This window comes from Parasteatoda tepidariorum, chromosome 2 (assembly GCF_043381705.1).
Source record: "Parasteatoda tepidariorum isolate YZ-2023 chromosome 2, CAS_Ptep_4.0, whole genome shotgun sequence".
NCBI classification, from domain to species: domain Eukaryota; kingdom Metazoa; phylum Arthropoda; class Arachnida; order Araneae; family Theridiidae; genus Parasteatoda; species Parasteatoda tepidariorum.
Genome location: NC_092205.1, coordinates 91480789 through 91493441, shown reverse-complemented (window position 1 = coordinate 91493441; position 12653 = coordinate 91480789). Strand labels below are relative to the sequence as shown.

Here is a 12653-nt window from a genome sequence, read left to right as displayed (position 1 = left end):
GATAGTTGCTTAGATGTCGTCTTATTAACGCAATGAACCAAAAGAATGAGATTCTCATAGAAACATTTAATATGTCATGTAAGCAAGAAAAAGTTTAATAAAATATTTCACAGGGATACATCGTCAACTGGGTTTGATGGCAAATTGAAATGTGGCAAAGAAACTTCATCTCGAACAACTTGGCGAAATCTGCGTTTTCGCCTCATGTACCTAGGACAGCAGGAACACAAAAGTTTGGTAAATGCCCTTCTAAACTCCCTGCTCCAACACGCGTATATCACGGGGTTCATTCCAGAGTTTGTCCACCCCAACCACGTCACGACGGAGAAGACAAGTTTTGAGTTCATCACACAACTGTCGCCACAAATGCCCATTAAGACATTTGTAACGAAAAATGGAAGCCAACATAAAATGAAAACACCCATCACAATGCCGAGCGTCTTGGCAGCTTTCCTTTCTTTGGCGAGTTTGCTGATTTTCCTGCTCAATGAGAATGTTTTTATGTGTCGGGACGGGAGCGACGTTCCACTCGTCAAGTTCGTTTCGTACTTCGGCGAGTAAATACCCCCTCTGTGAATTCGCAGCGTCAACGAAGCGCATTCACCGTTTGAGTGAATTTGCTTCGTTCCGAGTTTCAAGCTCCTTTTCTGTTCCATGGCTGCTCTGTAAATTCTGTAATACGTGATGAGCATGACAGTTAATGGAACGTAGAAGGAGACAGCCGAAGAAAAGACTAGATAGCCAACGTCCTCCGTGAAGAGACACTGGTGTTCTGGCGGAGATTCTGCTGACACGGCCCTCCACCAAGCGATTGCTGGAAAGGAAATGAGGGAGGAACATACCCATACAAGGACAATCAATAGAGCCGCCCTCGTTGGGCTCATTTTTCTTGGATAAGACATGGAGTCTGTGATTGCCCAGTATCTATCCAGCGAGATAACACAGAGATTCAATATCGAAGCAGTACTGGCTAAGACATCTATGGATCGCCATACATCGCACCAGTCCTGTCCAAACGGCCAGTAGCCGTCTCTGATTTCTAAGACGACACAAAACGGCATCACAACGGCACCGACAATGCAGTCGGCCGTGGCAAGAGACGCTATGAAGTAATTGGTAACCGTGTGGAGGTAGGGCTCTCTTGCCACTGCCACCATCACAAGAATGTTACCGAAGATTGTCGCCAGGCAGAAAAATGCTAAAATGATCGCGAGTACGTTGTTGTGAAACGTCGATTCATATTCCGATGTTTCTTCTAAGCGTGTGTTCCAAACCGGTCTGGAAGAAAGGGTTGTTGTTGTGTCCGTCGAACGTAAGATCGGCGATTCTTCTTCTAAATCCGTGTGGTAATCGACGACTCCAAAGAAAGAATCGTTGATCGTGAAATTTTGAAGCAAGTGATTTGATAGTATTACAGCTGTTTCATTCATAAACATGTTTCGTGTTCCACAATGTTATGAGTTACAAACGTTCAACAGGGCTATAAAAACATATTTTCGTTAAAATTTGTTTTTTCAATTCTTGGAATAACGAATGTTCTTTTCAACAATTATTCTCGGGAATGCATAATTTTGTGCCATTCAAAATACTTTCCGGATTCAAAAGCTCACATAGTGGTATATTCCATCCATGATAGACTTTCTCCTTGACTTATAAGAAACGTGCTTTGCACTGGAGGCGTCATTTTCTGCCATCATATCTTTTAAAGACACCTGAAACACAAATAGAAATAATTTGTCACAAAACATGACAGCAAAGTATACAATAATATGACAACTATGAAAACAGCTAAATCTTTTATTTAAGCACTTTTTCTTCAAGTAAAATAGTTCCTTTTACTATTTCAGAATAAGATAGGGGTCGCAACCTGCAAATCAGATCTAATTACTCCCTTCTAAGTTTGAATTCTTATGTATCTATAATAATGAAAGGAAAATTTTGTGTAAAAAATGTAATCAAGATAACTTTCGTAAAGTATTGTAAATTTTAATTAATTGTTAATATATAAATTTATTAATTGTAAATAGTAAGTGTCATGTTAAAAAAGTATTGGTCATTAAGAGTTGGAAACAAGTATCTTTTTAATTAAGGAAACTAGTTCCTTCAAAATTAGTGTTTTCTTTCTTTCTTTCTTTTTCTACCCTCTCTCAGCCCCTGCATCTTATAATTAATTAAAAAAAAATGTTTTAAGTTAAAGTATTTTCCTTACTAAATGTTGAATCTTATTTTCAGCTCAAGAGGTCTTGCTTAAATTCTAATCATTTTTAAAATCATAAACTTTCTTTAAATCAAAGTATTTATGGTGCATTTTTTTAATAACTAGACTATTAATTTTTTTAAATTTAATTCCATGAACAAATTTTTTAATGTTGAAATGGACTTTATTACGTAATATGATAAAAAAACATGAATTTTCCCATAGTTTTTAATTATTTCAATTCATCAAATTTTTTTCTTCTGATGAACTGATTCAGAGTTTCTGATTTTGTTTTTTTCTCCTAAGTAATCATTTTTGCAGTTTCTAATTTTTTAACATTTAAAAGTATTTAATTTTATTCAAACATATTATAAGGTTAACTGACAAAAAAAATTTAGTGCTTAGAACATTGATGTCTATATAACAATAACCATCTGCAATTACTGTCAACATGTCTGTCTAAATACTTTGGCATGCGGCCCTTCTATGGTCAATCTGCTGTGCATGTGGCCCTTCACTCAAAAAGGTTGTGTACCCCTAAGCTAAAGTATATCTTTTCCGCTGAATTGGCACTTAGTGAATGTGTCGACATTTCAAAAAATAGTTTTATTAGTTAAAATCGGGTCAATTTAACGTTTTCAATTTTATTTTGAAATTATGCGGATACTAGTAATTCTAACGACACAACAACATTTAAATAACGTTTGTTATGTTTGACTCTGGTAAAAATACAGAATTACATTTTAAATAAAATATAAAAAGTTGTGTACAGAAATGATAAAATTAAAGCACAGAATAGGTAGGCCGCTCGTAGTACCGCACTAATAGTAAAGCACACGAGTGTTCTGTTACACTGCATCAAAGGAATTTCAGACAAATTCTAGGTCCGTGTTTTGCCGAATGCACCTTGTTTTCGTGTTTTCAATCTTGTAACGCAGAATATTATATTCCAAGCTGCGACTGCTAATGGGATAGAGCCTGTAAATTCCAGGATGTTCTCTCGTTTCAAACAATAACAAAATTTAATTTTGGAACATTAGATTTACAACTGCCTTCATCGAGTTCTTAAGTCAATCTGAATTACATTTTCATTGTAAGACGCTATCTAGTGGCTCTGAATTACATTTTCATTGTAAGACGCCATCTAGTGGCTAATAATTTTATCAGATTCTACAAAAAGAATTAATTTGCTTAATGAATTCTTTAGAGCCTTCCAATGAGGTGAACCCTGGGGCCAAAGAGAAGATAGAGAAGGGTTGGGTCAGTCCTTTCTCAAAGCTGAAGTTACAATTTCTCACCTCATGACTACACGCCGGACATCGATCTCGAAAGTCACAACTAAAGAATATGAAAACTTTATTGTTTATACTTTCTATAAGAAATAAGTTGAACGTTCGGCACTTTTCTGATAAAAGCTGTCAAACATTACACTTCTAAGAAATTATTTCTGCTCAAAAATATAGTATTCATGCATTTTCTTGGTATTCCTTAGTATTAAAAATAACTCTTTAAAGTTAGAGAAAAATTTCTCAATGGTTGTCGTCATTGTTTCATTATCGTTTAATTTTAGTTTTTAACTTTTACTGTTAAATAAAAGAATGTATATCAGGACACCTTTATAGTTACATATTGTTCGATAGCAATAGTTTATTATTTGCGATGTCTGTCTGTCTGTCTGTTACATATTGTTCGATAACAATAGTTTATTATTTGCGATGTCTGTCTGTCTGTTACATATTGTTCGATAACAATAGTTTATTATTTGCGATGTCTGTCTGTCTGTTACATATTGTTCGATAACAATAGTTTATTATTTGCGATGTCTGTCTGTCTGTTACATATTGTTCGATAACAATAGTTTATTATTTGCGATGTCTGTCTGTCTGTTACATATTGTTCGATAACAATAGTTTATTATTTGCGATGTCTGTCTGTCTGTTACATATTGTTCGATAACAATAGTTTATTATTTGCGATGTCTGTCTGTCTGTTACATATTGTTCGATAACAATAGTTTATTATTTGCGATGTCTGTCTGTCTGTTACATATTGTTCGATAACAATAGTTTATTATTTGCGATGTCTGTCTGTCTGTTACATATTGTTCGATAACAATAGTTTATTATTTGCGATGTCTGTCTGTCTGTTACATATTGTTCGATAACAATAGTTTATTATTTGCGATGTCTGTCTGTCTGTTACATATTGTTCGATAACAATAGTTTATTATTTGCGATGTCTGTCTGTCTGTTACATATTGTTCGATAACAATAGTTTATTATTTGCGATGTCTGTCTGTCTGTTACATATTGTTCGATAACAATAGTTTATTATTTGCGATGTCTGTCTGTCTGTTACATATTGTTCGATAACAATAGTTTATTATTTGCGATGTCTGTCTGTCTGTTACATATTGTTCGATAACAATAGTTTATTATTTGCGATGTCTGTCTGTCTGTTACATATTGTTCGATAACAATAGTTTATTATTTGCGATGTCTGTCTGTCTGTTACATATTGTTCGATAACAATAGTTTATTATTTGCGATGTCTGTCTGTCTGTTACATATTGTTCGATAACAATAGTTTATTATTTGCGATGTCTGTCTGTCTGTTACATATTGTTCGATAACAATAGTTTATTATTTGCGATGTCTGTCTGTCTGTTACATATTGTTCGATAACAATAGTTTATTATTTGCGATGTCTGTCTGTCTGTTACATATTGTTCGATAACAATAGTTTATTATTTGCGATGTCTGTCTGTCTGTTACATATTGTTCGATAACAATAGTTTATTATTTGCGATGTCTGTCTGTCTGTTACATATTGTTCGATAACAATAGTTTATTATTTGCGATGTCTGTCTGTCTGTTACATATTGTTCGATAACAATAGTTTATTATTTGCGATGTCTGTCTGTCTGTTACATATTGTTCGNGCAAATTTTTTTAAACATTATCTCTAGGAAAGGAACCTAAAACCTTAAAAGTCAATTACTAGCAAAAATAATCTTCGGGAATATAATAGTGGAAATATTACACTTGCTCATAAATATTTAAAATTAAGGCATTATAATTAAAACATATAAATATTTAATAATGACAATAAATTATAAATATTTTGAATAATGACAATAAAAGATATATTATGAAAGTGAAAGAATTTTTAAGCATTAATAACTTCTATTTTTGAAGTTCCGGATTTTATTTTCTTTGACTTCGTGCGTTTTTTCTTTCTTTTTTTCTGTTTAAAGTTACGAGACGATATCGATTTCAATGGGGGGAAATTCTAATAAAAGTTCTTACACGACTAAACGGGAAACATAAAGCATAATTCTTTCTTTATTCACAGCAGGATAAATTCTTGTAGTACACTTTATAATTCCTTTGCTGTCACCTTTGCATTTTCTGAAATAAAACTTGAAAAATGACTTTTTCTCATTTTGTGTTTTCAAATAATTCTTGGGCGGTCGCTATCAAGCAAGCTGATATTTGACTACTATTGTTAAATTTTTTGCTATCAGATGAGAAGAAAATTACATCAAAATAAAAAGTGAAAACAATGAATGCATGGAAATAGTTTTTTCAAAAAAGAAAAGCGAAACAATTCATTTTTAAAGCGAGAAGTTGATGCTGACGTCATTGACTGAATCCTGAATTTCGGAGCGACATGAGTCTTTTCAAAGAAGTGAGCTGGACATTCGATTCACTCTTTAACCCTGAGGTGAACCGGGTTCGAAGACTGGTCGATATGGCACCGACAACAGTGCTAATGTAAAATATACGCAGTCCCAGACGGAGTATGGGTTAGAGTTCCCTTGCCATCGGGCTAACTGTGAGATGTTTTCCTCTCCATGTAACGCAAATGTGGGTTAGTTCCATTAAAGAGTCTTCCACGAAGGCAACATTTCTTCCACTACTTGATCCAGATCCGTGATGGCTAGGGCGATAGAGCGTTCGCCTTCCAATGAGGCGAACCGGGTTCGAATCCCAGTCGATACGAATTCCGCATCCGGATTGCACCGATCACAGTGCTGACGTGAAATATCCTCAGTGGTAGACGGATCATGGGTTAGAGTACCCTTGCCGTCAGGCTAACCGTGGGAGTTTCTCGTGGTCTTCCCCTCCGTGTAACGCAAATGCTGATTAGTTCCATCAAAAAGTCTCCAAGGAAAGCTAATTTCTCCCAACCCTTGATCCAGGATTTCTTTTGTCTTCTGGATAGGGTTCAAAATTACAAGGCTACGGAGTTGAACATTAGCAGTCATAAACCCAAAATTGGGTCGGCTGTTCAACGACGGTTATAAAAAAAAATTGTTATACATTCTCGAATCTTCCGAGTAATTTATTCTTAATTTTCGTAATTAGGTCTGGAAGCTTTAAATTTTATTGTTAAGTATGAAAAATTGCATCAACTAAACATCTTTAAAGTTGCAAAATATTTCTCTAAGTATTTCTTGAAAAATTTTAAAAAAATGTCAAAAACTGAAAGTGTCTCTTCTATTATTCTATGGTAGCTTAATTTTCATTCACTCGTATAAACTATCTCTGTTTTTAAATTAAAAGTCTTAAAAAACGACTAATTTCATTTCAATTTTTACTTAAGTACATTTTATACTCTTAAAATTTTGTATACCAACATCAAAATGCATACTTTCAAAATTAGATAAGTAAAAATATTTAAAATCAGTCATAAGAGCTGGGAAAAAACACAATAAAATTAATCGATTTACTATTTATGGTGGTGGTATTAAATTCACCTGTAATCTCTAACTATATGACAGAAACAATATAATATTCACAGGGCTCAAAAAGGAAAATTACATAACATTGACCGATGGAAGTTTTAATTAAAAACATTATATTAAAACTTAGAATGATTTTGTTAGTGCAAAATTTAAAAAAATATAAACTGTGAAAGCTTTCCAGTTTCCAAAAATTAATTAATTTAAACACATTAAAAAGAGATTTCTGGGTGAAAAGAAAAAAAATACACATCTTCTTAGAGTATTTTTGCAAAAAGAATAGTTTTTCTTCATACTCTAAAATTTCTAAGCAGACTCACATGTTTTTAGAAATACGCTTTATGATTTTTTGACATAAAATAAAATGTAATCCAATGTGATTCCTTGATGTTGAAAGAGAAGAAGTTTTTAATACATCAGGAAAGCAATTAGAATGACATTCTTTTGACAACATTTGTTGAAATTTTTTTTTAAGAAAAGGATGTGTTGATTCCACTTGAAAAGAATGAGTCCTTGTTTTTCTCTTTATTTATTCTCAAAAAGGATGCTTATTATAAATTTCTTTATACTATACAGTTAAAATATATATCACAGCCAGAAATTTTTTTTGAAGTGATTTTTGTGAAATTATTGAATTCTTCAACAATTACATTTACGCCAATAGTTGAAGACGTTATTAGCGTAACACAGGAAAAAATTACATTAACGTTGTTTCTTGTTGTAGCACTATAATATATCGACTAATGGTGAAATGTTGTTGTCTTATGCCACTTGTCAATACTAACCACAAATAAGGCAAAGGGGCACGATTCTTCTTGATTTCCAGTGGCGCCATCTATGGTCAATAATTCGACTTCTGCCGCACGTCATGTTTTAAAAGGAGGATACATTCACACACAATCAATCCACAGATCGTGATTTTGACCTGAACCAGAACACGATCAATCTCCGATTCAGTACTCCAAGAGGTACTGATTTGTTATGGGAACTTGGAGGACTTTGTGATCCTAAAAGATATAACATGCACCCTTCACCATTCTCTGGGGAGTTTTTGGCCTGCAAGGATCAAACTCACGACCTCTTGGACATGACCCGAACACCCTACCAACCAGCGTATCTCGGCCCTAATGATAAGATAATTTTTTTTTTAAACAGCAGCAAAATTTATTTTACAATGAAAACAGCTCCACATTATTTACAAACAGGAAAAATTACTTTTGCAATATAACAATACCTCTTCTACTCTCTTCTTCATTTATTCTATCTATACCAACAAGAAAACATAAAATTTTAAACTTATAATTTATAAACTTCTTCTTAAATCCTTTTAAACATTAACTTCTCGACACTGATTTTAAATTTAATTTTTTAAATAATTTCTGGCACAAGTCTAGTAAAACTCTACTTTTATAGTTTATAAGTTCAGGGGTACTTGCAATTCAAGAAGAAGATCACGGATACCTACACATGTGACCTATGACATCAGGGTCAGCTGATAGTTTATAAGAATTGGTTATTTCGCCCCGCCCAAAGAAATGGGCATTCGAATAAGTTAACTCGCCGCAGCGACAGTCCCTCGAAGAGGACCGCAGTCCGAAACCACGTCACGCGCACCCGGCCGACCCAAACACCGGCCGGAGCCTCACCCGTGGCATTTATTAAAAGCCAAAATATTAACAATTATTTTCTCTTGGCAACAGCACAGATATTAACATAATGAAATACAAAAATAAGTGTTTGGGCCCCAGCGACGCTCATCGTATAAGATCAAGGTCGATGGAGCGCTGCTTTAGAGTGGGAAAATTGAAAATCATTCAATTTGACATAAACGGACAGTTTGACAATCCTGGCCTGTTTAGACGATCTAAGTTCTTGAACCCGAGAAATTGGAGGAATTTCTCTGTCCAAGAAATTAGATGATTCGTCGACACTATACAAGTTCTTGAATGTCACTGATTGGTCGGTAGAAAAACTTGCGCATGCGCATTGCTCATATTCAACATTATAAAATCCTACTTACATGAGTTTAAAATTAATAAATAAATTCAAATAAAATCATAATAACGCAAATAGACCGTAACAGGTCAATTTATTTGGACTAAAATATATGAAAACAGACAACAAAATGACGTAATCTCATGCCTACTTGTTGACGTCACAAAACCTAAGACGCTGATTGGTTAAGGGAGGAAGAACTTGAATGGAAAGTAGAACATGCTCTACTATCGTCCAAGGACTTGGATGGTAGTTTACACAATCCAAGCTCAGAGCAAAACAAGTTTCCATCAATATCAATCAATCTTCGTCCATGAACTTGGATTGTCTAAACAGGTTTTAATAGGGGGACATTCAACAAAACAGACATCAAAATTACAAAACATCAAAATTACAAAAGTATGCGAAGACCTGTTCCATAAATAATTAAGATCATATAAAATTGGTATTTGAACCTAAAAACAACAGTAGGGTGAGATTGATTAAAATGAATAAAAGCCAGAAGTTATTTAAAATTGTAGAATTAAAAAGTATTAAACTTGAAAGTAAGAAAATTATAGTTTAAAAATAGCATTGAAATATTAAGATCATTAAACCAGCTAAAAACATAATTGTATATATGAATAAAAAAAAATAACAATCAAAATAAATATTAGGTAAGAAATTTAGTTAAAATGTAAATGTATAGGATAAAACGAAGCTATAAAAATAGTTGAAAATGGAAGTAAAAAATCAATTACGTTATAACACACAGCTAAAGTTATTAAAAATAAATATATAATACAATAAAATACCAATAGTTTAAAATGTCAGAGAGGTGGAGATGCCAGTCAAAAGTGATTGATGGTAAAATTAAGGTATTGTAAAAAAGGGGGTCCATGAGGTCGTTCGGAGTCATGTCTTCAATGCAAGTAATTTAATAATGTTTCTGATTGTTTGTTTTTGCCTTTCTGTTCGGCGTCACGATCGATCTCATGTCTCCTTGATTTTTTAAGGGTATTCCCACGGAGTATTGTAAATTTAACTCATTCTGTTAATAAATGCGCCTAATGGTTTGATATTTGCCGTAATATTTGCAACTTGATGTTTTTTTTGTTTTTTTTGAATAATCTGGCCTGGTGGTCTCCGAACACTCCGTGGCCGGTGTAAAATTTATTTAAATAAAAATCACTCATCAGTCGCTTATTGCTAACTTGTGGAAAAAAGAGATGCGTTTGTATCATCCACTATTTGACCACCTCTTCTGCCAAAGATTAATGCTGACGTTCCTGAGTTGTCTCCTCAGCTGAGCTCTAGTTATGTAGCAATTTATATCCACCCATCCCGAGCTCTGTAGCAGCTTTTGCTAATGAATCCGCCTCCTCGTTTGCTCTCTTCCCCCGTATGGTCCCTGATCCAATTTAGTTTGATCTTATTTCCAATCTTATGCTTAATTTCTTCCACTAACTTATTTGTGGGTACGGGGTTTTCAAGTGAGTTAAACACTAGGTTGCCTAAAGGAATTCATTTTGACTGCTTTTTCATTTGCAAAAAATGTGCAAATAATAATGCATAAATTAATATTTTCTTTCCAAGTGAAGTAAATTTTTTTATTGTTTCTATTTACTAACAACTTGTTATATAACTGTAAATAAATATAAAAAATATTAAAAATTAATTAAGCAAATATCTTTATACGTACGTTATTCTTTCACAATACAGTCATTTTGACTGCTTTTGGGCAATATAGGTACATACTAAGTTTCAGTCTTTCTAGTGTTAACGAGGAACGGGAGTCGGCGTATATTTTTGCTGATTGTATATTATTCTCGTTTAGCCAATTTATTGCCAATCTTTTGGCGTGCAGCTCTGCCGGGTGAATGCTTGCTTCATTAATTAATCTTATACAGTATTTATGGACAGTTTATCCATTCAATTTTACTACGCATCCACTGCCCACACGAGTCTCTTTGCTTCCAGTATTTTTTGTCTATAATGTCTTTCTTGCTACCATCTGTACATATTTCATAGCCTAGACCTGTCGGTGAGGATGAATCCCCATTCTATTGTTTTAAAATCTGTTGGGTTGAAGTGTTGTTTTATATCTTGATCATGCAGTTTTTGCAGTTGGTATATTGAATTCTGGGTCCGGGGTTATTGTTGCTGCTTGTTAACCATTTTACATTTTTTTATAAATGAGTCTTCTCTAACTTTTTTTATGTCGATTTGTAATGTGCCAGCTAAGATTTGAAGGGTGTTTGTGCTTACGGTACTTTTTTTCTTTCCTTCCAGACGCGGATACGTACCTAGGTTAGTAAAACCCTTACCCGTATAATTCGCGTCTGGGCACTACTTCCAGCCAACCTCAATCAATTATTTAAAGTTTCGAGAGAAAGGAGGTTAAAATTTTGCTTACAAATATACAGAAATATTAATTTGTTTACATACAGAAATAAATGCTTACGGTACTATAAGATTTTGTAATCTTGATCAGATAAAGTCGTTGACTAGAAGTTAATCGATTATTAATTTTGACTGGTGGTTTGTGCCGAGCCGCGATGGCCCAGAGAATAGAGCGTTCGCCTTCCAATGAGGTGAACCAGGGTTTGATCCCGGCTATGGCTGGTTGATACGAATTCCGTGTCCGACTTGCACCGACCACAGTGCTGATGTGAAATATCATCAGTGGTAGACGGATCATGTGTTAGAGTCCCCTTGCGGTCAGGCTAACCGGGAAAAATTTCATGGTTTCCCTTTCCATGCAACCCAAATGCGGGTTAGTTCCATCAAAAAGTCCTCCAAGAAGGCAAAGTTTCTCTCAATANAGCGTTCGCCTTCCAATGAGGTGAACCAGGGTTGAATCCCGGCTATGGCTGGTTGATACGAATTCCGCGTCCGACTTGCACCGACCACAGTGCTGACGTGAAATATCATCAGTGGCAAACGGATCATGGGTTAGAGTCCCCTTGCGGTCAGGCTAACCGTGAGAAATTTTCATGGTTTCCCTTTCCATGCAACCCAAATGCGGGTTAGTTCCAAAAAAAGTCCTCCACAAAGGCAAATTTCTCCTAATACTTGATCCAGGAGTTTCCTTGTCTTCTGGATTGGGTTCAAAATTACAAAGCTAAGGAGTTGAACATAAGTAGTCGTAAAACCATAAAATTGGGTCGACTGTTCAACACAGATTATATATTTATATATATTGGTTTGTACCATGCCACTTAGCCGTACATGATTATCTTTTCAACGGCTTGTAAATAAATTGTTTTTAAAATATTCGGTTTCAAGCCTCATGTTGCTATGGAACAGTGGCTGAGTTTGTGGCATATTGTGTTAACCTTTTGCTTAATATCCTCGAGATGTGAGATCCAGCTCAGCCTAGGGTTACGCCTAGGTATTTAAGGGTCTGTTCATTCTTTATGTATGCTCTAGTTGTGTGTCGCATTTTTATGCAGGGGGTCTTCTTCTTATTTTTTTATCCTTGGGAAATGTGACAGTCTTTGTTTCGTCTGGTTCAAATTCCAATTTGTATCTCTCGGCCCAAGATGTCAGCGATTCCGCGGTTTCTGTGCCCAAATTATCAAGTCTATATAGTATCGAATCTCTCATAAGGAGGAAGTACATCATCAGCAAACACCAGCAGTTTAAAACGGGGTTGTATATGAACACTAAAAATGATATTGATAAACACTAACCAGAGAATTGGTCCTAGTGAGGAGCCCTGCGCCCCACATT

The 12653-nt window shown here is 34.6% G+C and overlaps 1 protein-coding gene across 4 annotated transcripts in view; it reads right to left on the bottom strand.

The window, feature by feature from the left end:
• Positions 1 to 46: 46 nt before the first annotated feature.
• Positions 47 to 12653, bottom strand: part of LOC107439782 (dopamine receptor 2) — a 105648-nt gene continuing 93041 nt past the window's right edge. For all 4 annotated transcript variants that reach the window (XM_071177909.1, XM_021147523.3, XM_071177908.1 and 1 more), the window contains one exon: positions 47 to 1712. In XM_071177909.1, the coding sequence (XP_071034010.1) occupies positions 108 to 1436 (1329 nt within the window). In that variant the 5' untranslated portion in view covers positions 1437 to 1712 and the 3' untranslated portion in view covers positions 47 to 107. The remainder of the gene's footprint in view (positions 1713 to 12653) is intronic.